General features: G+C 36.4%; 1 protein-coding gene across 5 annotated transcripts in view; it reads right to left on the reverse strand.

Moving 5' to 3' along the window:
• GRIA2 (glutamate ionotropic receptor AMPA type subunit 2) overlaps window positions 1-22,786 on the reverse strand; it is a 159,183-nt gene that overhangs the window by 72,735 nt on the left and 63,662 nt on the right. For all 5 annotated transcript variants that reach the window (XR_006709055.1, XM_045464672.1, XM_045464660.1 and 2 more), the window contains exon 3: window positions 5,358-5,597. Coding sequence is in view for 4 of the 5 variants with exons in the window: in XM_045464672.1 (XP_045320628.1) it covers window positions 5,358-5,597 (240 nt within the window). In the remaining variant the exon portion in view is untranslated. The remainder of the gene's footprint in view (window positions 1-5,357; window positions 5,598-22,786) is intronic.

Below are 22,786 nucleotides of genomic sequence, written 5' to 3' on the forward strand. Positions count from 1 at the left end.
TAGATATGTCTCTTGAGGCAAGGGAAACAAAAGCAAAAATAAACTATTGGCACTACATCAAAAGCTTCTGCTTTTGCGTAGGTTAATTATTTCTGCAAAGGAGATAATTAACAAAACTAAAAGACAACCTACAGAATAGGAGAAGATGTCTGCAGATGACATATCTGATAAAAGGTTAGTACCCAAAATATATAAATAACTTATGAAACTCAACACTCAAAATACAAATAATCCAATTATTTGTAGCTTGAACATCTAAAATACAAATAATCCAATTATTTGTAGCTTGAACAGACAGTTCTCCAAAGAACACATACAGATGGCCAACAAATACATGAAAAGATTCTCACCATCACTCATCACCAGGGAAATGCAAATCAAAACTACAATAAGATATTACCTCACACCTGTCAGAATGGCTAAAATCAACAACACAAGAAACAACGTACATTGGCAAGGATGTGGAGAAAAAGGAACCCTCGTGCACTGTTGATGGGAATGTAAACTGGTGTAGCCACAGCGGAAAACAGAATGGAGGTTCCTCAAAAATAAAATAAATAAATAAAAAAATAGAACTACCTTATGATCCAGCAATGGCCATACTGGGTATTTACCTGAATGATACAAAAACACTAATTCAAAGGGATACATGCACCCCTACATTTATAGCCACATCGTTTATAATAGCCAAGATATGCAAGCAGCCTGAATGTCCGTTGATGGATGAATGAGTAAAGAGGATGTGGTATGTATACACAAAGAATGAAATCTTGCCATTTGCAGCAACGTGGATGGATCTGGAGATTATAATGCTAAGCAAAACAAGTCAGAGAAAGAAAAATACCATATGATTTCACTCACACGTGGAATTTAAGAAAACAACACAAGCAAGCTTGAGGGAAAAATGCGTGTGAGAGAGAGAGAGATAGCGAGCGCGTGCGAAAGAAACATATTCCTAACTACAGAGAACAAACTGATGGTTAGCAGAGGGGAGTGAGTGGGGAGATGGGTTAGAGGATGGGGATTAAGGAGGGTACTTGCTATGAGGAGCACCAGGTGTTGTATGGTTCGCTACACTGTACACCTGAAACTAATATAACACTGTATGCTAACTACCTGGAATTCAAATTAGACCTTAAAAACTTAAGAGAAAAAAACCCTTTATAATCCAGGAAGTAGAGAGACTGCCACATCAAGGACAGACCAAATTATCTGAAATTAGAGCATGTGGAGCTATATTGAGAGATGAAACCATGGAATCTATTTTTAAAGCATGCATAGTATGGATAAAGGGAACAAAGATGCATTCTCCTATCACATAACACTAAAGAAGAAGGCATTTCCTTGAAGTGTATGAGAAATGGGTTAAGGATCGAAGGAAAGAAACCCAGTCGCACAATGACTGCATGAATGAACTTTTTAAAGATGTAATATGATGGCAAAGCTATGAAAATTAAGACAGTCTAAGAAAAAAAATCAGCAAAATCCCATTTCATTGATCCAAGTAAAACACTGTAAAGGTCGAGTTTTTGCCAGTATTTTGAGTCTTACACATTAATCTCTGAAAATAGTTTCAGATCCAGTGTAATACTCTTCTATTAAAATGGGAGCAGCTATTTGATAACACCTCAAACATGTGTCCATACAGCCATTCTGTCCTTAACATTGTATTAAGGACAGTGATATTGTAACCAATATTCTTTTCTCCATGGATGAACTTAAACTCCTCTCAAGTTACGTATAGGAATATGTAAATGGTATTACCTCATCACTTCATTTTCATAACTTGATATTATGAATTTCATAACTTGATATTACCTCATCACTTCATTTTCATTGAGTATTTCCAAAGTAAGTACTAATAAAGTCACTCAAAACATCTTGGGTTCTTTTCACAAGTATATAAACTGAGCCCTCTTCACCTGATCATTTCCCAAAGCCTCAGTATCTCTCTTCAAATACTAGAGTTTCTCTTTCTCTATCAGTGGCAGCCATGGTGTAACATGAGTTTTCTCAAAAGTTCGGTTTCACCTAGAGGGAGTCACAGTGAGGGTGAAGTATGGCCCTGAAGTAAAAATGCCACCTTCACCCTTGTCAAACAGTGAAGAGAATTTGTCTTCTGATCCTTCAATTTAGCAGATGAGAATCAGTTTCTAATATCATCTCAAACTTACAATCCACAGATGCTTGGGGCGCCTGGGTGCCTCAGTTGGTTCAGCATCCAACCTCAGCTCAGGTCATGATCTCACACTGCGTGAGCTTGAGCCCCACCTTGGGCTCTCTGCTGTGAGCACAGAGCCCGCTTCAGATCCTCTGTCCCGCTCTCTCTCTGCCCATTCCCTACTGGCACTCTCTCTCTCTAAAGTAAGTAAGTAAGCAAGTAAATAAATAAATAAATCCATAATTTTAAAAAATACACAGATGCTGGACTCATTCACTTATTCATTCTATTTATTGACCGTCAGCTCTGTTCCAGTACTATCTCAAGCCCCGTGTGTACAATTACAAACTATACACCCAGTGTAATGGTTACTGCCTGGACATTGCCTTCCTGGGGTTTACACCCAGAGCCAAATAAATGACAATGCTTGGCCTGTGTGACTAAAACAGTCCCTGGAACATAGTAGGGGCTCAGTAGCAGTTTTTGAGTGAAAGAATGAATACTACTATTAATTATAAATTGTGACATGTATTATGTAGGAAAAGAAGAGACTTCTTTGAGAGAGAATAACTAGGAGATCGCGCTATAGAAATGCTATCTCTATGGACTAAGACACCAAGGAGGAGAAAGAACTCGAGCTGTGTGCAGAGATTTGAGGCGAGAGGGTGTGGTTTGGTGCATGTGGAGACAGTGAAAGAAGGTTAGTTAGACAGATTGAACTCGGTGAGTGAGCAGGATAAATTGCCAGGAATCAGACCTTAATTAAAGCCATGTTAAGAATTTTCAACTGTGTCTTCATTTTGATGAGAAGCATTTTAAGCAAAGGAGTGATGAGGTCAGAAAAGCATTGGAAAGCATTTACATGTTCCAGCTACTTTGTGGAAAATGGATTAAAGAGAAGCAAGTGATGGGGAGGATGAGAAAATGAACCCATGCTGGTGGCCTGGCCTGGAGTGAAGACAATGAAAAAGAGTGTCCAGAGAGAGAATATATTTGGGTGGCAGAAATTACAGCAACAGGATGCAAGGGTGAAAGAGGTATTCAGAATACTCCCGGATAGCAGGCTAGTTTTATTAACATAACAGAGTGCTTAAGGAGTTGGCAGAGAGCAAGAGGGAAGACCATGAATAAGGTCAGTTTTGTAAGACCTTTTATCACATTAATAAGAAGTATGCTTCCGAATCATCCAGCACATTGCAATCCATATTTTCTCTAAATGGTTGTTTTAGTTTTTCATTCCTCAGAGGAATAGCAAAGCTCTCCCTTCTCAAAGCAGGGGGGAAAAGTAGTTGACATAGCAACTCTTTTCAGCTTGTAGAGTGCTGACAGGCTTTTGCACTGAGCGTTCTCATTCCCCGGACCTGGAGGAAAGGCAGAGAATCAGACACCTAGCTTGAGCACTCCAGATGGGACTGCTGCCCCAAATGACTACAAACTGATCAATGGAGAATTGACTGACGGCTGGCTCTCTTCTTGTCTGCCCTTGTGGGTTAACAAGGTGCCCTATCTTGGTCGAAACAGGCTTCTGGTTTTCATTTGAACCTTTCAATATTCCAGGAAGCAAACTGCCAAAGGAAGCACAGTTTGGTACTTAGGTGCTCTTAAAATAGTGGTTCTTAACCTTTTGGGGTTTGGTTATGGATACTGCCTTTAGAAAAATGCATATGCAAACATGTGCACAAAGTGTTCATACAGCTTTAGTAAGTACACAGACCCACGGAAGCCAAATCATGGACCCAGGAATAGTTAACATCTGAGATTCCAAAGAAAATGAAAACACTAATTTGAAAAGATATATGCACCCCTGTGTTTCCCGCAGCATGATTTACCATAGCCACGATATAGAAGCAGTCCAAGTCTTTACTAATAGATGACCGGATAAATAAGATGTGCCATGTATACAATGGAATATCACTTAGTCATAAAAAAGAAAAGGGTGAGATCTTGCCATCTGTTACAACATGGATGGATCTAGAGGGTAGTATGCTAAGTGAGATAGTCAGAAAGAGAAAGACAAATACCACGTGATCCCACTCGGATGTAGAATCAAAAAAACAAAACAAATGAATAAACAAACAGGATCAGAATCCCTAAAAAAGGAGAACCAGACCTACAAATACAGAGGACAAACTATCAAATACAGAGAACAGAGAATACAGAAAAGAAAAGGATAGCTGTCAGAGGAGAGGGGGTAGGCAGCTGGGCAAAATGGTGAAGGGGAGTGAGAGACAGGCTTCCAGGTGTGGGATGAATGAGTCATGGGGATAAAATGCACAGCATAAAGAACGTGTTCAGTGGTATTGTAAGTGTTGCGTGGTGATGGGTGGTAGCTATGCTTGTGGTGACCGTAGCCTAACGTACAGAGATGGTGAATCCCTGTTGTACACCTGAAACTTATGTAACATTGTGCACCAGCTACACTCAAATAAATAAATAAATTTTTGATAAAGAACATCTGGGATTCTATGACATACAAGTCAAGCAGTTCTCTTAATACCAAGCTTTGCAACAAGAGATTTGGGAAACACAAAGGAAATAACTCCCCCTTGAAAATACAACTTCAGTATGATGAGCTAAGAGTCTATCCAGCTGGTGTGCTAATAAATAATATCTCATCGTAAACCTAGAATTATGGAAAAGCGTGGGTCTGGTGTCAGAAGACTTATGTCAAACTGCACACCAGTTGTTCAAGTGGATCCTGAGCAGTCCTTCAACTTCTCAGAGATTCTGGGGTATCATTTGAAAGCGCCGTTAACAACAATCACACCTGCCTGATAAAACTTTTGCATGTGAAAACATTTAATCGCTATTAATTTCCTTAGAAGTTCTTATTTACATATTGATTCACGTGTCACTTACACCCATTTTCAAGGCAGACAATTCACTGACTGGTGATTGTAGTCACCATAGGGTCTCGGCTGCTGATGACAGAAAGTGCTATTAAATGACAACTGAACATCTGCACATTGGGTCGACAGAGTCTATATCTTTAAATTGTACGTTCACAACTTTTTTTTTAACTCTGTTAACTATGTTTCCCGAGTTTCAAATTGCATTATTCATTTACACAGCAAAATTAAATCAAGTGACCCTTGGACTTTAATACATTTGTGTAGCTCCGTAACATCACACGTAAATGCCAAGTGTAGGCATTGAATTTGACCCACTGCAAAGACATGGGGATATTGTCACTCACCTCTGTCACTGTCATAGAGATATGCAAACTTGTCCCACTGATAGTATTCAATCAAGCTAAGAAGCGCTCCTTTGAGGTCAGGTCTCATCTGGATGACAAATGGATGTGTACCATCTGTTGGGAAGCTGGGAGTGATGAAGGAGACATGGAGCGTTCCACAAAATGATGTGATGGTATTTACAGACTTCTTATCATAAAATCCGAAAATAGCATAGACTCCTCTTGAAAACTGGGAGCAGACTGAATAGGAAAAAGAGAAAAGATATATCATTGAAATTGGCATACAATCACACAGATTTGCTTAACACTTAAATGCCCTCTCGGGGCGCCTGGGCGGCTCAGTCGGTTAAGCGTCTGACTTGAGCTCAGGTCATGATGTCCCGGTCGGTGAGTTTGAGCCTCGAGTTGGGCTCTGTTGCTGACCGGAGCCTGGAGCTTAATTTGGATTCTGTGTCACTCTCTCTCTGCCCCTCCCCTTCTGCTCATTCTCACTCTCTCTCTCTCTTCTCTCATTCTCTCCAAAATAAACATTAAAAAACATAATGCCCTTTATACGAAATATAAAATAACCAAACTAAAAAAATATAGAGTGTATATCAATGATCCAAACAATGTATGGACACTCATTTACTTAGCACTCTCTCTGAGGAATTCAAAGAATTACATAGCATTAAAAAGTAATTTTTGCTGCAAGAAAATATATACATTATTCTTGAACAAATCTTGTAAGTGGCAACTATTTTAGGACAGCCCTATTGAAAAAAAGTATAAGCAACAATCATTATGTATAAAAAGAACAAAGTACAATTACCTGACATGTATACACATTCATAACATCTCATTGCCTCTAATATCTGATTGTTTAAAAGGATTTATTGTGTTAATGACGCTTTCACACTAGAAGGTCAGAGTGCACATGAAGAGTTCTAAGGCTGAATGAAAGTTCTTTAGGAGAAAACAGATGCAAGACTCACATCATACACAAAGAGACAGGTCTCACCAGAAAGAGACCTCTCACTTAGGCTCTCTCAAGTCAAGTGGCAGTTAAGTGGAGTTCTGAACTCCTAATTTTAATCTTTCTCAGGGACTTAATTTACCTGTATGTTCTATTCCATACAAAACAAACAATATCACCAAAATATTTTGACTTAGGACCATGATTCTTAAAAAGAAAAAATAATGATATTTTATTTGAAAGTCCCCATTGTTCCACAGTCCTTTACCTTCTAATGGATATTTTTATTTTGGTAAATGACATATGACAATGCCTTCTCCTACCCCCTCCCCCACAGTTGGACTATCACTAATTATCGTTTATCCTAATACCTATATATACTCAGATGTGGACCACTTATTTGTCTCTCCATTCCAATCATCCTAGTTCACTAATGGCCCCTACTTACACTGTACTTGCCTTGTGCCTGGCATGATCTACGGTACTTTAACTCATTTATTTCTCATTAGAACTCTTGAGGCAGGAGCTATTATTATTCCCAAATAAGAATTTTGATTGAAAAGTTGAAACACAGGAAGATTATATTATTTTCCCAAAGTCACACAGCTAGTAAGTGTAAGATGCTGTATTAAAACATTGGCAGTCTGGAGCCAAAGTCCATACTTTTAAGTAATGGGTAATACTGCTTTTCTCACTTGGATTACTGGAAAACCTCCCCATCTTTCTTCCTTCCTCCAATATTTCCTTTCCATTCAATTCTCCACAATATGGCCAGAATGATTTTTTGAAAAACAAATTTGAAACTATCTCTAAGAGAAGTAAGGGTTACTTTGTCCAAGACTGATTCCTCTGAAATTCCCTATAGAAACCACCCATGCCACCATGCCACAATGTTTAAAGCCACCAATTCAGGTCAACCACATGGCTTTAAATGATTGCATAGCTGATACTGTTTTAATCTCAAGGATCAGTTCAATCCAAGGAATGGAAATAAACTATCCAGTAACATAATCTAACAACCCAGAGCATAATACCAACCATCTTCTCAAACTAATTAATCCCATTTAAGGGATAAGACCAATACAATCGTATTTAATTTTATTCCCTTTCAGAAATAAAATATCTGTAGAAAAAATAGATGTGTTTCACGAATAACAGCATTGCTAAAATACATACAGATTTTAATAACCAATTCCAGACAATCAGTACCTAATAGGCAATAATTTTTAGCAACTATATATGATATGAAAGGAAAGGAAAGCGAGACAGGCTATTTCTTTGAGTGACTTCTATTTATCAAATATACCCATTTTCCTTTACATATTTACTAATTTTCAACCCAGTCCTGTCTTTCTGACATAAAGTTTCTTGGATTTCTAGGTTATATCTGTAGTATATATCAATCAACATCTCCTTCCTTATTACCAATCTTCTGGAGAATAGTTTAATATATCTCAGAAAACAACTGAATATATTTCTTTACATTTCACACTTTAACATAAAATACAGTGAGACTTCTGCCCTTTATTTATGTTCATAATTTGTCCTCATCTGAGTACACAAGTTGAAAACAACCTTAATGTGTTTGACTAGGCTCATTCTTCACATACGTGAAAAAACCCTTTCATTGTTAAGACCTTCTAGGCAAATCCTGTGGTGATTTCTTATTTTATACATAGATATATGTGTACTGACATGTACATCTTAAATTTTAAGTTTTTCAGAAGTTGATGATTCCATATGACATATAAAGAGGGGAAACTGCTATAAAATTCTCTCTGGATCCATTTTATTTCATTTCCTGTGAAGTGTTGGCATGTCATCTAAATACTATAGGAACATCGGGCAATATGATTTATTAATGAGACTTCTTCTTCTCATCTTAAGTGAAATAGCTTCTGTGATGGGAATAGCAGCCACAGCATCAGCAGAATGCTTGATAAAGGATGCCCCCGTTTGAATGAATAGACAATCTTAATAAGGAGCCATACCTTTCATTTTCCATTTGTTTTAGACTCTGAAGTGAGTTGTCAAGGGGCCTCCTGGTTATAGCGGCCATCTGGAAACACTTGGCTTCGGCCCAACAACAGGCACAAGCTGTACAACACTTCTCAAGAAATTACAATTCACCTGATTCAAAAGGCACTTTTTTTCAGGCAAATCAGCTAATTCTCCAATGAGCATAATTTTGTAACATTGGCCTTTCTTTCTTGACTATCCTTGGTCCTTCCAAACCCTCCTCCTTTGTCCTTTACTTCTTCGTGCTACATATTCAATTGTCTTATTTGTAGATATCTTCTTGTTTTTCTAAATATTTCTCTTTTAATGTCCCTTTGCTACACATACAACAGTCATTTGGTCAACATTGCTCATTTCCCTCTCAGTCACTGCCCCCGTTCCCAAGCATGATAAGGATATCACTAAGATTTACAACAGGAATCAATCAGAATGCTGACCTGAGCTGAGGTATTTTGTGCATCATCTCAAGATTAAAACAAACAAACAAACAAACAAAGCAACAACAACAAAAACCCTTAGTGTCACGCTTCTAACATCCCAAGCCCAAAGTACTCAAGAGTACTTTTGCATTCTACTGATGCTTTTCCCAATATAACACAGATAGATAATACATGACCCTACCAACACGATACACAAAAACATTACGTGCACGGCCTCAAAATTACTCCTCACTTGATCAGAATAAAATTATTCATTATGATCTCAACTTTATTTCCCAGCAATCGGTCCAAACTTTAAAGCTATCTCCCCAACTTACATCCATTTTCAAAGACAGAGGATTTACTATTGCTGAGAATATCCAAATAATATGTCACAAGCAATAGAAATAATTCCAAAGATAGCTTTCTAAAACTAGTTAGACAATAACAGCACACTACATATATTCCTTCTTTCCCTATGTCATCTCTGGAGGCAGAGGAAGGAACAGAAAAGCTCAGTTTCACCTCTAGCTCCATGGACCATACCACTGCCTTCTGAGACACTGTTAAAAATTTCTGCATGATTATGCTGATTAACATTAGAATTGCATCCATGTCTTAAGACTCAAAACTGATTGCAGAGTAGTGGGTAAAGATGCCCGTACTGAGCTCTGCTTGAATGAAATATTTAATATGAACTTTGAGAAACTCAGCAAAGGGAAGTCCTTTTAAAAGACACTTTAGGTCAAACAGCAGAACTGATCATCTCCTGGGTAAAAGTAACTTGCTGATTATTCCACTTTTTATTACAAGCCCAGATGATATGAGCCAATAACAATGCTGATGGTGCAACCACCTCCCCTCTTTTCCTCTTGGGTCATTCCGCTCCTTGGTGCTGCTAATGTAGCATACTCGGTACAGTCTGGAGAAACTCGCATGGTTATTTAGTGGAAATGGAGAAAAAGAACAAGGCATGTTTTATTTTTGTTTTACATTTTTTATACTAAATTGCCATTAACTTCAATGAAACGACATAGGCTGCTTTATAAGCAGAAATGGTAACAGCCCCTTTGCAACCTGTGCAAAGTCTGGTAAAAGCTACGTCACCAAGCAATCCTGACTTCAAAACATGGAGGTCACTGAAAAGATCTCTCCTTTCATCACTCAACTTCTGACATTAACCCCTTACAAGCTTTGACCCTGACTTTACTATTGAAATTTCCTTATCATTTGTCGATAATGATCTCCTAGTCACCAAATCAAATCATCTTTTTCTCAGATCAAGCTTTCCTAGCTTCTCTAAATTTATTAATAAAAACCTTGCATCTTGAAATTCTCTCTCTTTCTCTCGCTTTCTTGTTATTAGGCTTGTTCTCCTCCAATCTCTTCTCCACATTGCTGCCAATGTAAAATCATACCATCTTGGGACTTTTCCTCTCCCTCTAATTACCTTTCACTGTCTTATCATTTTTTTTCACATCCCAAATTAAAAAGGCATTCTCCAAGGACCCGTCTTCCAATTGTTTGTCCTTCTTTTTTTACACCTTGTCTCTCAGTGGTCTCACTCCTTTTAACAAGGTCAAATTCAACTTGTTATGTATGCTTCCCACAACTTCACTGGCAAGTCTTCTGTCTCCCTTTATCTATTTATTTACTGAACAAATACATACTGTAAACATTTGATGTGATGATCATGGGGTTGGGTTTAGAAAATGCTACAGCACACAAGATAGATACAGTCTACCTTCGCTGGAATTGATAGCTTAGCTCCCATCCCTCACCCTCCAGTAACACCCACTGGAAAATGTCTAATTCTCTATCATTCAACTATATAAACAAGCAGGAAAAAACCCCGAAAATTGTATCCTAAAAATCATGTGTTTGTGTTGATTTTTTCCTTTCTGCTCATGGCACCGTAAGTCTTGTAATCATCGATGTTCTATATTTCAGAATAATTAATTCATTATTCGTCTTTGTCCTGTTCATGACATTTCTAGTCATCTCCATTTTATTCTACATCATCCATTCCACATTCACCATGTATTTTTGAGAACCGACTATACACTGTTCTAGGAATTGGGGAAACGACATTAAGTGTGACAGGTCAGGTCCCTACTTACAGGAAGCTTGTATTGTATATTTCCTATGTGTTTCTTACATCTTCACCTTCATTTTCCTTCTTCCTGGTTCTGCCAAGCTGAACTGTCCCCACCTCCTCTCTCCCTCCTTCAGTTCATACTCTTGTCATCTTAGTCTTCCTAAAACACATCACAGAAGAGACATTCTCCAAGGATCTGACTTCCAATTGTTTTTCTTCTTCCTTTACAGTCTACGTCTTTGTGATCTCACCCCTTTTAATAAGGTCAAATTCAACTTCTTGTACATGTTTCCCAAATCTGAACCATCATCAAAGTTGTCTCCCTTTACCTGCTTATTTACTGAGAAAATATGTACTATAAATATATTGTATCTTACTAAGCAGCAAATATACTGATTACTCTGTGTATATATGTATATATGTACATATATTCACACACAGTATTTAGTATATACATATATATATTATAAATATACTGCATATGATTCTTTTTTAAATCATGTATTTTTAAGATTATTTCATATTTATTTCCTTGCCAGCATAATTTTTAATTAAAATGTTTAATTCTTGGGGCACCTGGGTGGGCCAGCCAGTTAAGTGTCTGACCTCGGCTAAGATCATGATCTCGCAGTTTGTGAGTTTGAGCCCTGCATCAGGCTCTGTGCTGACAGCTCAGAGCCTGGAGCCTGCTTTGCATTCTGTGTCTCCCTCTCTCTCTGCCCCTCTCCCGCTCACACTCTGTCTCTCTCTCTCTTTCAAAAATAAATAAACATTAAAAACCATTTTTTTAAAAAGTGTCTCTTGACCTCCCTACTTAATATATTCCATGCTCTAATCAATGCTGATATTTAACGATTCACTAATCATGTGCCAGGATTTTACTTGCCTTTCTTCTTTAGCATAAAATTCACCAATTCCATAAGGCAAGTGTTCATGTATTAAAATAAAGCCCATCTTTTCATAATGTGAGGATCACTCTGGAATTCTTTTCCTTAATCCCCAGCATACAAATGGTTACCAACACTGCCCCTTTGACTTCTCAAAGCTGTACTCTTCAGTTGCCCCTGGCATTGACTTAATATGGCCCTCAACCATATATTGACTGGATTGCCGAAATAACTTCTCAAATAGCCCCTTTATAATAAATCTTTCTCTTTTTTTTAATGTTTATTTTTGAGAAAGAGAGAGAGAGACAGCATGCGAGCAGGGGAGGGGCAGAGAGAGAGCAAGACACAGAATCCAAAGCAGGCTCCAGGCTCTGAGCTGTCAGCATAGAGCCAGACTCCGGGCTCGAACTCACAACCGTGAGATCGTGATCTGAGTCGAAGTCAGACACTTAACCAACTGAGCCTGAACCACCCAGGCGCCCCATAATAAATCTCTTTCTTATCATGGCAGACATAACCCTCCTGTGTAAAATCCATCATTGTCTCCCCATTGCTTAGACAATAACTGACATAATATTGCTCAGGTGTTACCTGCTCTGAGTGGTACACGCCCCTCCTACATGTGATTCTAAAGCAATCTGCATTTCTGCATGTTAGCCTGAGTTATAATTGTCTGTCTTTGCCCATGAACTCTGGGCTAACTGAAGGCAGAGAATGCAGTGCTGTTTATCTCACATACTTGGCACACAGCAGGGACTTGAAAAATGTTATGTAATAAAATACCAATTCTTCCATGAAGGGTGTCCTGCTTACCATCAACTGATAATGAACCTCATCAACACTCTGCCTTTACCTCCCTCATGGGAGGTACAGTATGAGGTCCAGTATGTTTGAGTGAGTGTGTGTTTGTGCATGTTATTTGTCTGTGGGGGTGGGGTGGGGATTTGTGACCTCCTTGAGAGCAGGATTCAGTGTGAGAACAAAATAAGAATACCTGAATTGGAGTCAAGTTTCAACTTCCCCTGGTCATCTAGTAGAGGGATCACAGAACCTGAGCCAATTTACTAGTCTTTTCAATGAGAATATTAATTTATTCTGCCTCACTTAGAGGAATGGTTTAAAGTTTAAATGAGATACTATGAAGAGAAGTGCCAGGGAAAACAGAAGTGTTTAAATAAATTGCTAATGACAAAAAATCCAAGGATAGGGATTTCTGTATTCTTTACAACATTCAATTCAGGAATTTTCACAAGCATATCGTTAAATATTTGTCAAACAAAGATGTGATCTGAGCCAACTGGATAACAAAAATATAAAAGAGTTTTCTCTGATGGAATCTCACTTCTGTTGGTCCTGGGGTAGTCATGTCAGGAGAATATTTTCATACTTTACTATCATATTGCAAAATAAGTAGTATTCATTTAAAATTACCTGTGAAATTTAGGCTCTCAGTTCTCATAATAGGTAAACAAACAAAAACACCATGATCATTACTATGATAAGACGATCCTTGGAGTATCTGTGAAATTTTATTATTCTAAGCTTCAAAATATATTTGATATATGGAGAAGTTGCACCGAGAGAGAAAGTTCCTAACCTTAAAAAATAAATAGCACAGATGCTTCTGGAAAGCTAAATGAAAGAACTGAACTTCTTTGTCTTGGACATATGTCCAGTAATACATTGTGCACTTGACAATATCCTCAGGTATTCTCACAATCTGAAGTGTCTTACTTATATAATCTGATGGACCTGCTCAAGCCAGGGAACTTACCATAAACAGCAAGTATTCCTTCAAAAAATGTAATTCTTGTACCATAATGGCACACGTAACATTTGCTTTCCATGTAAAAATGTGGGGAAATATTAAAAATGAAACTACTTCTTTTTTTCTTTCCTCTCTTTTTGGAAAATTCAAGTAAATACAATAGACTGTTTTCAAAATGAAATGGAGTAAAACTATCTACTTTCCATTAATGGGATTATTTTAAAGCTCACATTATCTACGGGAGAACCTTCTTTTACTGTCACTTGACAAGAGGGATCTCCCACGCGGGAGCTGGAAGTTAGCACCTCTTACCAAACACTCATCTCTTTAAAAGCCTACCTCTCTCTCCGTCCACTCCTGCTCCTTAGAGGCCAGCACGGTTCCTACCAAAGACACCCAGTATATAGCTATTGCATGAAACACTAAATGATTCAAAGAAAATGTGAAGAATAATACACAGACACCACAATGACATTTTCTATAAATTGCCTCACTGATGATTTTTCCTTTAGCCCTGCCACAAATCTTTGCTATGATAAATTGCTTCTCCTTTGCATATATTTTGAGCCCATTTTTCATATAAATATTAAATGTGATGCAGCATCATCACCCAGGAGTAGAAGACTATGAAGTTGTAATAATATATTTTTTCTTTCCCCTCTCACAAACATTTATTTTTCCTGACCTTCGCGTTATGTTTGCTGAGTGAGGTGAAATGTCGTAAGTTTATTGCTGTAGCCCATATTATATGCAGCTTTAAAAAATCTATAACATTTATTCTGGCTTCATTCATCATCGGGGATAGCAAGCAATAGTAGAACTGGCAGTAATAGGCAATAACTCTTATGTGAATTTTAATGATGGGTTCTGGACACATAAACGAAAGAGAATTACCTCTGTTTATGTAAGATGCTATTTCACAAAAGATAGTCCCATTCTTCTTCCTCGGACATGTATTTCTTCCTCATAAATACACAGAGCTCTACTCTCTATGTAAATTCTGGGCACCGCATGCCCTGATACAATTTGAATATTGTGGATAAAGAGCGCCAGGACGAATTTCTGGAGGCCTGGCATCGAATCCCAGCTGTGTCACCAGCCAGCTGTGTGCTTCTGGCAAATTGCAGCTTTCAAATGTCTCAGTGCCCTCAGAGGTCCCATTGAGCTCAAACTTGGGCCTGTACGGCCAAACATCAAAGAGAGAAATTATACAAAATATCAGGTAGTACCTACTTATTATTCATCGCAAACTTAACTCCTGCAAAATTTGAGTGTGAGATAGGATAACTTTTTGTGGATTAAATTCTACCATTCACTGCAAGTTTATCAGTCTTTCTCCCTTTTACTCTTTCTTCTTTTCATATTTCTTGTACTTTCCGTTTATCCCGTTTGTTCCTTCAATTTTTTGCTTTTCTATTTCATGTCTATCTCTGCCTTTTGCCTGCCAGAGATGCCCTCGGTTCCACAGCCACTCTTGATCTTGATGTCTAAAGAAATATCAAGTCTCTTAGTATCTGATTGTAATTAGAAACTACAAAATGGAAGGACTACATTTTTCCAAATATAGATTTGATGATATTTCAGTACAAATAAACACTTTAGCTTTTGTGATAAAAGTCTTTTAAAAAAATTGAAAACTTTTCAAATAACTAGAAGGTTTCAACTTAAAAGAATCTTCCTTTAGGTGACGTGCAAAAAAGGAAAAGAGAACTTTATTGCCTTTACCTGTCTGGATGCTCTCAAATTAGATCTGATAACTTTCTTGCTTTTGGATGGTTCAAAGTGTTTCTGAAGCTTTCACAAGACTTTCTTGCTCACCCGTGTTTTGGCAAGTGAGAGGGTTATATGCCTCACTTATATGCCTCAGCATTTATACGTTAACTCATAAAGGTTTATTAAACGAAGAAAAAGGTTTTGAATATCATATAACAAGCAATTATGTAAATGTACTAAGAAATGCTCTGGGCCATTAGCCTACATTCCTAAATTGCTAAGTAATTGGAGGCCTTAACTTTAGCACAGTGGACTCACTCACACTTGATGCACTGGTCCTGATAAAATGATGACCGAATGTTTGTTAAGGGAACATGGCGCTTTGCTCTAACATTGTCCAAAGGTCTGCTTCATTGTCATACTCACGTCAAAGAGAGGAGCAAGAACAGAACTAATGGTGTGAAGAGTTTCCTCGAGAAAAGATTAGTAAGGTATTTATGTCTGGGCCCTTACATGTCTTAGTAACATAAATAAAATGTTTATTACTCAAAAATAATAGGAATAGACTCTTACACAAATTTAAATGAGTATATTCAATAAAAAGCTATCATTCCCCTTCACTCCTACTTTTCTCAAAAGCAACCCCTATTAACAACCCCTTGGCATGTATACTTCCACACCTTTAGTTCTGGTTAGAGTTGATTTTGTCTGTTTCTGATTTTGTTATGTTTTTAATTAACGAGAGCACAGAACAATTGTCCTGTGACTGGCTTTGACATTTGACAAAGAAATTACCATGTTGATAGAGGCTTAGCTCATTCTTTGAAACTACTCCCTAGCATTCTCTGGTTTGGACATATCACTATTTCATCAATATTACCTAACTAAGATATGTAGACTGTCATTTATAATCTAAATATAATATTTTTAGCACTGCTAGGAATTTACCCAAGGGATACAGGAGTACTGATGCATAGGGGCACTTATACCCCAATATTTATAGCAGCACTCTCAACAATAGCCAAATTATGAAAAGAGCCTAAATGTCCATCAACTGATGAATGGATAAAGAAATTGTGGTTTATATACACAATGGAGTACTACGTGGCAATGAGAAAGAATGAAATATGGCCCTTTGTAGCAACATGGATGGAACTGGAGAGTGTTATGCTAAGTGAAATAAGCCATACAGAGAAAGACAGATACCATATGGTTTCACTCTTATGTGGATCTTGAGAAACTTAACAGAAACCCATGGGGGAGGGGAAGGAAAAAAACAAAAGAGGTTAGAGTGGAAGAGAGCCAAAGCATAAGAGACCTTTAAAAACTGAGAACAAACTGAGGGTTGATGGGGGGTGGGAGGGAGGGGAGGGTGGGTGATGGGTATTGAGGAGGGCACCTTTTGGGATGAGCACTGGGTGTTGTATGGAAACCAATTTGACAATAAACTTCATATACTGAAAATAAATAAACAAACAAACAAATAAATAAATAAATAAATAAATAAATAAATCTAGTATTTTTGCTATTATAAATAAGGCTGCAGCAAACATGTCTGTAGATTCACCCTTGTGCACCTGTGCTAATATATTTGCAGGACAGATTATTAAAAGTGAAATTACTAATAGTCTTTTTCCCTTAGCTAGAACAAATAATACTAAAATATATATGGAACTATAAAAGACTCTGAATAGCTAAAGCAATCTTGAGAAAGAATAACAAAGCTGGAGGTAACACAATGCCAGATTTCCAGATACACTACAAAGCTGTAGCAATCAAAAAGTATGGTATTAACACAAAAAATAGACACATAGATCAATGGAATAGAATAGATAGCCCAGAAATAAACCAACACTTGTATGGTCAATTAATCTATGACAAAAGAGGGAAGAATATACAAAGAAAAAAAGGCAGTCTCTTCAAAAAATGGTGCTGAGAAAATTGGTCAGCTACATAAAAAAGAATGAAAGTGGACCACTTTCTTATACGATACACAAAAATAAACTCAAAATGGATTAAAGACCTAAATGTGAGACAAGAAACCATAAATCTCCTAAAAGAAAACACAGGCAGTAATTTCCCTGACATCAAACTCAGCAACATTCTTCTAGATAGGTCTCCTCAGGTGAGCAAAACAAAGACAAAAATAAACTTTTGGGACTACACCAGAATAAAGAGTTTTGCACAGTGAAGAAAACCATCAACAGAACAATAATGGCAACCTACTGAGTTGGAAAAGATATTTTTGCATATGATATATCCAAGGAGGGGTTAATATCCAAAATATAAAAGGAATTTATATGGCTCCACGCCAAAAAAGCAAATAATCCAATTAAAAATGTACAGAGGACCTGAATAGGCATTTTTCCAAAAAAGACTTACAGAAATGCAAATCAAAGCCACAATAAGATATCCCCTTACACCTGTCAGAATGGCTAGAAACAAAAAGACAAGAAATAAGTGCTGGCAAGGATGTGAAGAAAATAGAATTCTTGTGCACTGTGGGTGGGAATTTAAATTGGTGCAGCCACTGGGGAAAACAGTATGGAGGTTCCTCAAAAAACTAAAAATAGAAATACCAAATGATCCAGTTATTCCACTGCTGGGTATTTACCCAAAGAAGATGAAAACCCTAACTCAAAAAGGCATATGCAGCCCTATGTTTATTATAACATTATTTATATCATCTATATACACTATTCACAACCATTATTTATTTCCATTATTTATAGCTAAGATATGAAAAAAATCCAAGTGTCCTTTGATAGATGAATGGATAAAGAAGATGTGGTATACACACACACACACACACACACACACACACACACACAATGAAGTACTATTCCCTCATAAAAAAATGGTAAGAGGCACCTGGGTGGCTCAGTTGGTTAAGCAGCTGATTCTTGATCTTGGCTCAGGTCATGATCTCACAGTCATGAAATTGGGATTCTCTCTCCCTTTCTCTGCCTCTCCCTTGCTCTCTCTCTCAAAAATAAATGAATAAACTTTTTGTAAAAAAATTGATGGGATCTTGCCATTTGTGACAACATGCATGGGCCTAGAGGGTAATATACTAAATGAAACAAGTTAGAGAAAGACAAATACCATGTGATTTCACCTACATGCAGACTATAAAAAACAACATAAATAAGCAAATAACAAAAAGCAGAATCAGTCTTATAAATACAGAGAACAAACCAAAGTGGAGAGGGTTAAGGGATAGGCAAAAGGACTGAAGGAGAGAGATACTGGCTTCCATCTATGGAAAGAATAAGTCATGGGGACATACGGCACAGCGTAGGGAATTTAGCCAATGGTATTCTGTTAGCATTGTATGGTGACTGATGGTAGCTACACTTGTAATGAGCAGAGCAGAACATATAGACTCATCAAATGACTATGTTGTACACCTGAAACTAATGGAATATATGGGTCAACTATTCTTCAATAAAAAAGAAAAAGAAAAAGAAAGTGGGATTGTTTGATTGAACGTTATGCTGGGTAAAATGTGATCAATGCCATCAAATCACGCAAATACAGTGTACTGATTCACATTTCTGTCAACAAAACAAGATAAATTCTAATTTTTTGGTGTTCTTCACCAGCAGCCAATATTTTTTACCCCTTTAGTTTTTTTTTTCTAATCTAACATGTGATAATAGCATTTTACTGTTGTTTTAAAAATGACAACTTAAATTTTGTTTAACCTAATGAAACATATGGGACCTAATATACACATTTTACAAAGTAAAAAACTTGAAAACATGGTAAGTAATTTTCTAAGATTAACACCTGTAGAAAATGATACATTGGGGGTTAAATCCAAGCAGCTGGACTCCGATCTTGCCCTTCTAACTACTGTACTACACATTTTCTGGTAAATAAGAAAATGTGGATTTCCATCATTAGTGAGAAAGTGCATTTATTTTTATATAGTCCTCTTTTAATGATCTACTCCTTTATTTTGCATATTTTTTACTATCAGATTACCACTTAAATTTTGATATGTTTAATTGCCTATATATGCCTATATATATATTTTTTTCTTCCTTTCCCTTTTGTCTTTTACTTTGTATATAACGATATTTGTAACCAAATTCTCAGTGTTTTCCTTGATGATTCCTGGATTTTGTGTCTTGTGTAATAAGGACTTGCCATCCTAAATTTTTCAAAATTTTTAATGTGTGATTTCATAATTATTTCAGTCATAACTAATTCTTCAAATATTAACATTTGGATTTTATGTAAGGCAGAAATCTAACTTTGTTTCCACATGGACGTTCAATTTTCCAACTCCTTTAGTTTAACTTTATTGATTTCCCCTCAATTTTAAAATGGTACCTTTATCATACCCAAGTTCTCTTTTGTGCTTAGTTCTATTTCTCAAAAGGGAAACGAGTGTTTTAATTACTCCTTTAAAAATAACTATTTTCAGGGGCGCCTCGGTGGCTCATTCAGTCACGCGACTGACTTCAGTTCAGGTCATGATCTCACGGTTTCTGAGTTCAAGCCCTGCATCAGGCTCTGTGCTGACAGCCCAGAGCCTGGAACCTGCTTCAGATTCTGGTCTCCCTCTGTCTCTGCCCCTCCCCTGCTTATGCTGTCTCTCAAAAATAAATGAATGTTAAAAATTTTTTTAAAAAAATGATAAAATAAAATAACTATTTTAAATAGTTTTCAGTGTAATTTTGCAAAGCTTTCCTACCTATTATTTACATTTTCTTCTTCCAAATTTCGGTTAGAATTGGATTGAAATACACATTAATTGGCAGAGATTAACATTTACAACCCCATTAACTGTATAGCCAGTCTCTATCAACTCAGAACTCTTTTATGATTTTCGGTAAAACTTTATACTTTTATTCATATCTTGCACACTTCTTATTAGGTTTATCCCTAGATGCCTTGTAGCTTTATTACTGTTGTTTTCAGAAAATTTTTCTTTATAATTCTATTTTAGGTACCGCTAGTAGATAGGAAAGCTATTGGCTTTAAAATGATACTTTTATACCTAGTGATATTATTGAATGCTTTATCAGTTCAATGAGCTTTTGGGTTGATTCTCTGAGATTTTTCTATGCAGAAAAGTTATTATTTTTTAAGAATTTTACTCAACTCACCTTTGGACCAACCTACTTTGAAATATCATTTCTCCTTATTTTTTTATTTGTTACATTTTTTAAAGTTAATAATAAATGAAAAAGTATACACCATTATCTGGTTTCCATGCAATGAAAATTGAGTGAGAATCTGAATAATCATTTGATACCTTTGATCGATGTATATAATTAAACTGTTTTATAGAGTTCATAATTCTTTCTTGCCATTAATATACTGGCTTTTAAAAAGCCCACATATTGTATGAATAATTGCCTCAACTTTCCATTTCACTGTGCAGTCCATAGAAAATGAAAAAGATAGGAGAAAACATAATACAAGTCATATAACATCAATATTTAGTCACTGTCAATATGGTTCTAAAATTATTCATAACCTACTCCCAGCATACCATAGATGCAATAAGGCAAAAGAAAGATTAATTAGCCAAGCAATAGTTCTCCATTAGTAAGAGTCAGAAGATAAAGAAAAACTATTCAGAGCCATGAAAGCAAGGGGACAACAAACGAATAGCTGAAAAGAGGCATTCAGGAAAGACAACACAAAAATTCAGTGTAAATGAGTATTGCAATAACTAATTTCTATGAAAAACAAAGCTGGAAAAAAGAAATGAGTAGATGACAGCTAATTGCAAAGAAAAATATTAATATTGTATATATTTTATGCTTACACCATACGTTATTTCAGCTGCACATGATTCCTGAAAATAGGCACATATGAATTCAGTTAAAGCCATCATTTCAAAGATACCTAAATGAATAGATGTCTTGTTCTGGAGAACACATGCAATTTTGTATATAAATCACAAAGTAAATTGAAGATTTGGCAATTTTAAGGTGGCTAAATGAAATACAAATGGAGAAAACATAAAGCAGAAACAAAAATCTATCCTGGAGTCTGAACTACTCCAGTTGGTGGCCTGCCTTTTTCAGAGTCACTAGATTGTTGCCAGGTCCCTAATAGATTATGTTGTGAAAACAAAAAAACATGGGAGGAACCAGAATTTCTAAAATAATTTCTTAAAGAATCAAAGAATATCTGATTTTTTTTAACGTTAAGAACAATGCTATAGGTCATACTTCAGTAAGGATAACAATGAGCTTTTTATCAATAGGAACAGTGTAAGTAAGTAAGTAATGCAAAGTAAATCTTAGCACTAGTCAGGAAAACGAAGGCATACCTTCTGAACAAATATGTGCACCAAATGGCTGGCCTACTCCTATGAAATAGTTCCTTCCAGGGTAAAATAATAGAAAGCAGGGATGTAACCAGCCAAGGATGTAGTTTTATGAACGCTAATCATGCAGTGTCCAAAAATATTAAAGAAGGGAGAAACCTATATATATATATGTGTGTGTGTGAGCATAACTTTCTTTTATGCAACACATTTCATGCTCTCAAAGAATTTTAAGCAGTACTGGACCAAATGCAATCATAATCTAATTTGATAAGACTTTGCCCAATTATTTGTGAAGTTATACAGTATTTTTTCATAAGATAAAATTTCCCTTGGAGTAAATTGGTATATTATGTTGTATATTACTGTTGTACCATTGTATAACCAGAATCCATGCTTTAATGGAATAAAATAAACAAAGAAAAGATGAAGCCTTGAAAATAAGTAAAGTGAGTCTGATCTCTACATGGCCATTGTTCTTTGAAGTAAGAACTAACGCTTAGATAAGATATTATGTGCCAGAAACTCTTCTTAGGGCTCACATATATCAAGTCATTTAATCCTCCCAACAAACTGGCATTTGGAAAGCTTAACTTTCCGAAGTTCACACAGCTAGTGGGAGTAGAGCTAGAGTTTAAACCCAGATAGTCTGAAACTAACTAGAAATGTCTCACAAGAAAAGGGGGGAAACAGACTATAATAGATGAGAAAATGAATTCCAGAGTGGTGATATCTTAAGTCAAATAGGTATTAAGGAAAATAATCTCTCCAGCTGTTTATTTAAAGTTATTTTCTAATATATATTCTTAAGGTATGGACCTCTACTGTGTGATGTGTGTGTGTGTGTGTGTGTGTGTGTGTGCACTTAAATGCTACACTATGGCCTGCATCCAAAATAGGTTAAATAATGCAGCTAGAAATTTTATTTATAGATTTTTATAATTTGTAGGTTCTATCTTTACTGTGATTTTTTCTACTAACAAGTAACAAGAAAATAACTCTAGGGTAACAAACTAAATGAAGATAAGTATTTATATATGAATTTAGTTACATAAGCAGGGTTTCTTAAAAATCTTGAATTTCCTTAATAGATATATTATTTTCTTTTCTGTATTTCTACATCCAGAACAAAATTAAATGGAGCATGGCAAGAATCGCCTGAGGTCATCACCATAACCATATCAAATAATTAAGCAAAGTCTTATGAATTTGATCTCTCTAAACAATTGCCACAAGTGGTTTAATTTTTATAAATATAACATAACCCCTGGGGGC

The sequence above is a fragment of the Leopardus geoffroyi genome, chromosome B1 (genome assembly GCF_018350155.1).
Source record: "Leopardus geoffroyi isolate Oge1 chromosome B1, O.geoffroyi_Oge1_pat1.0, whole genome shotgun sequence".
NCBI lineage: Eukaryota > Metazoa > Chordata > Mammalia > Carnivora > Felidae > Leopardus > Leopardus geoffroyi.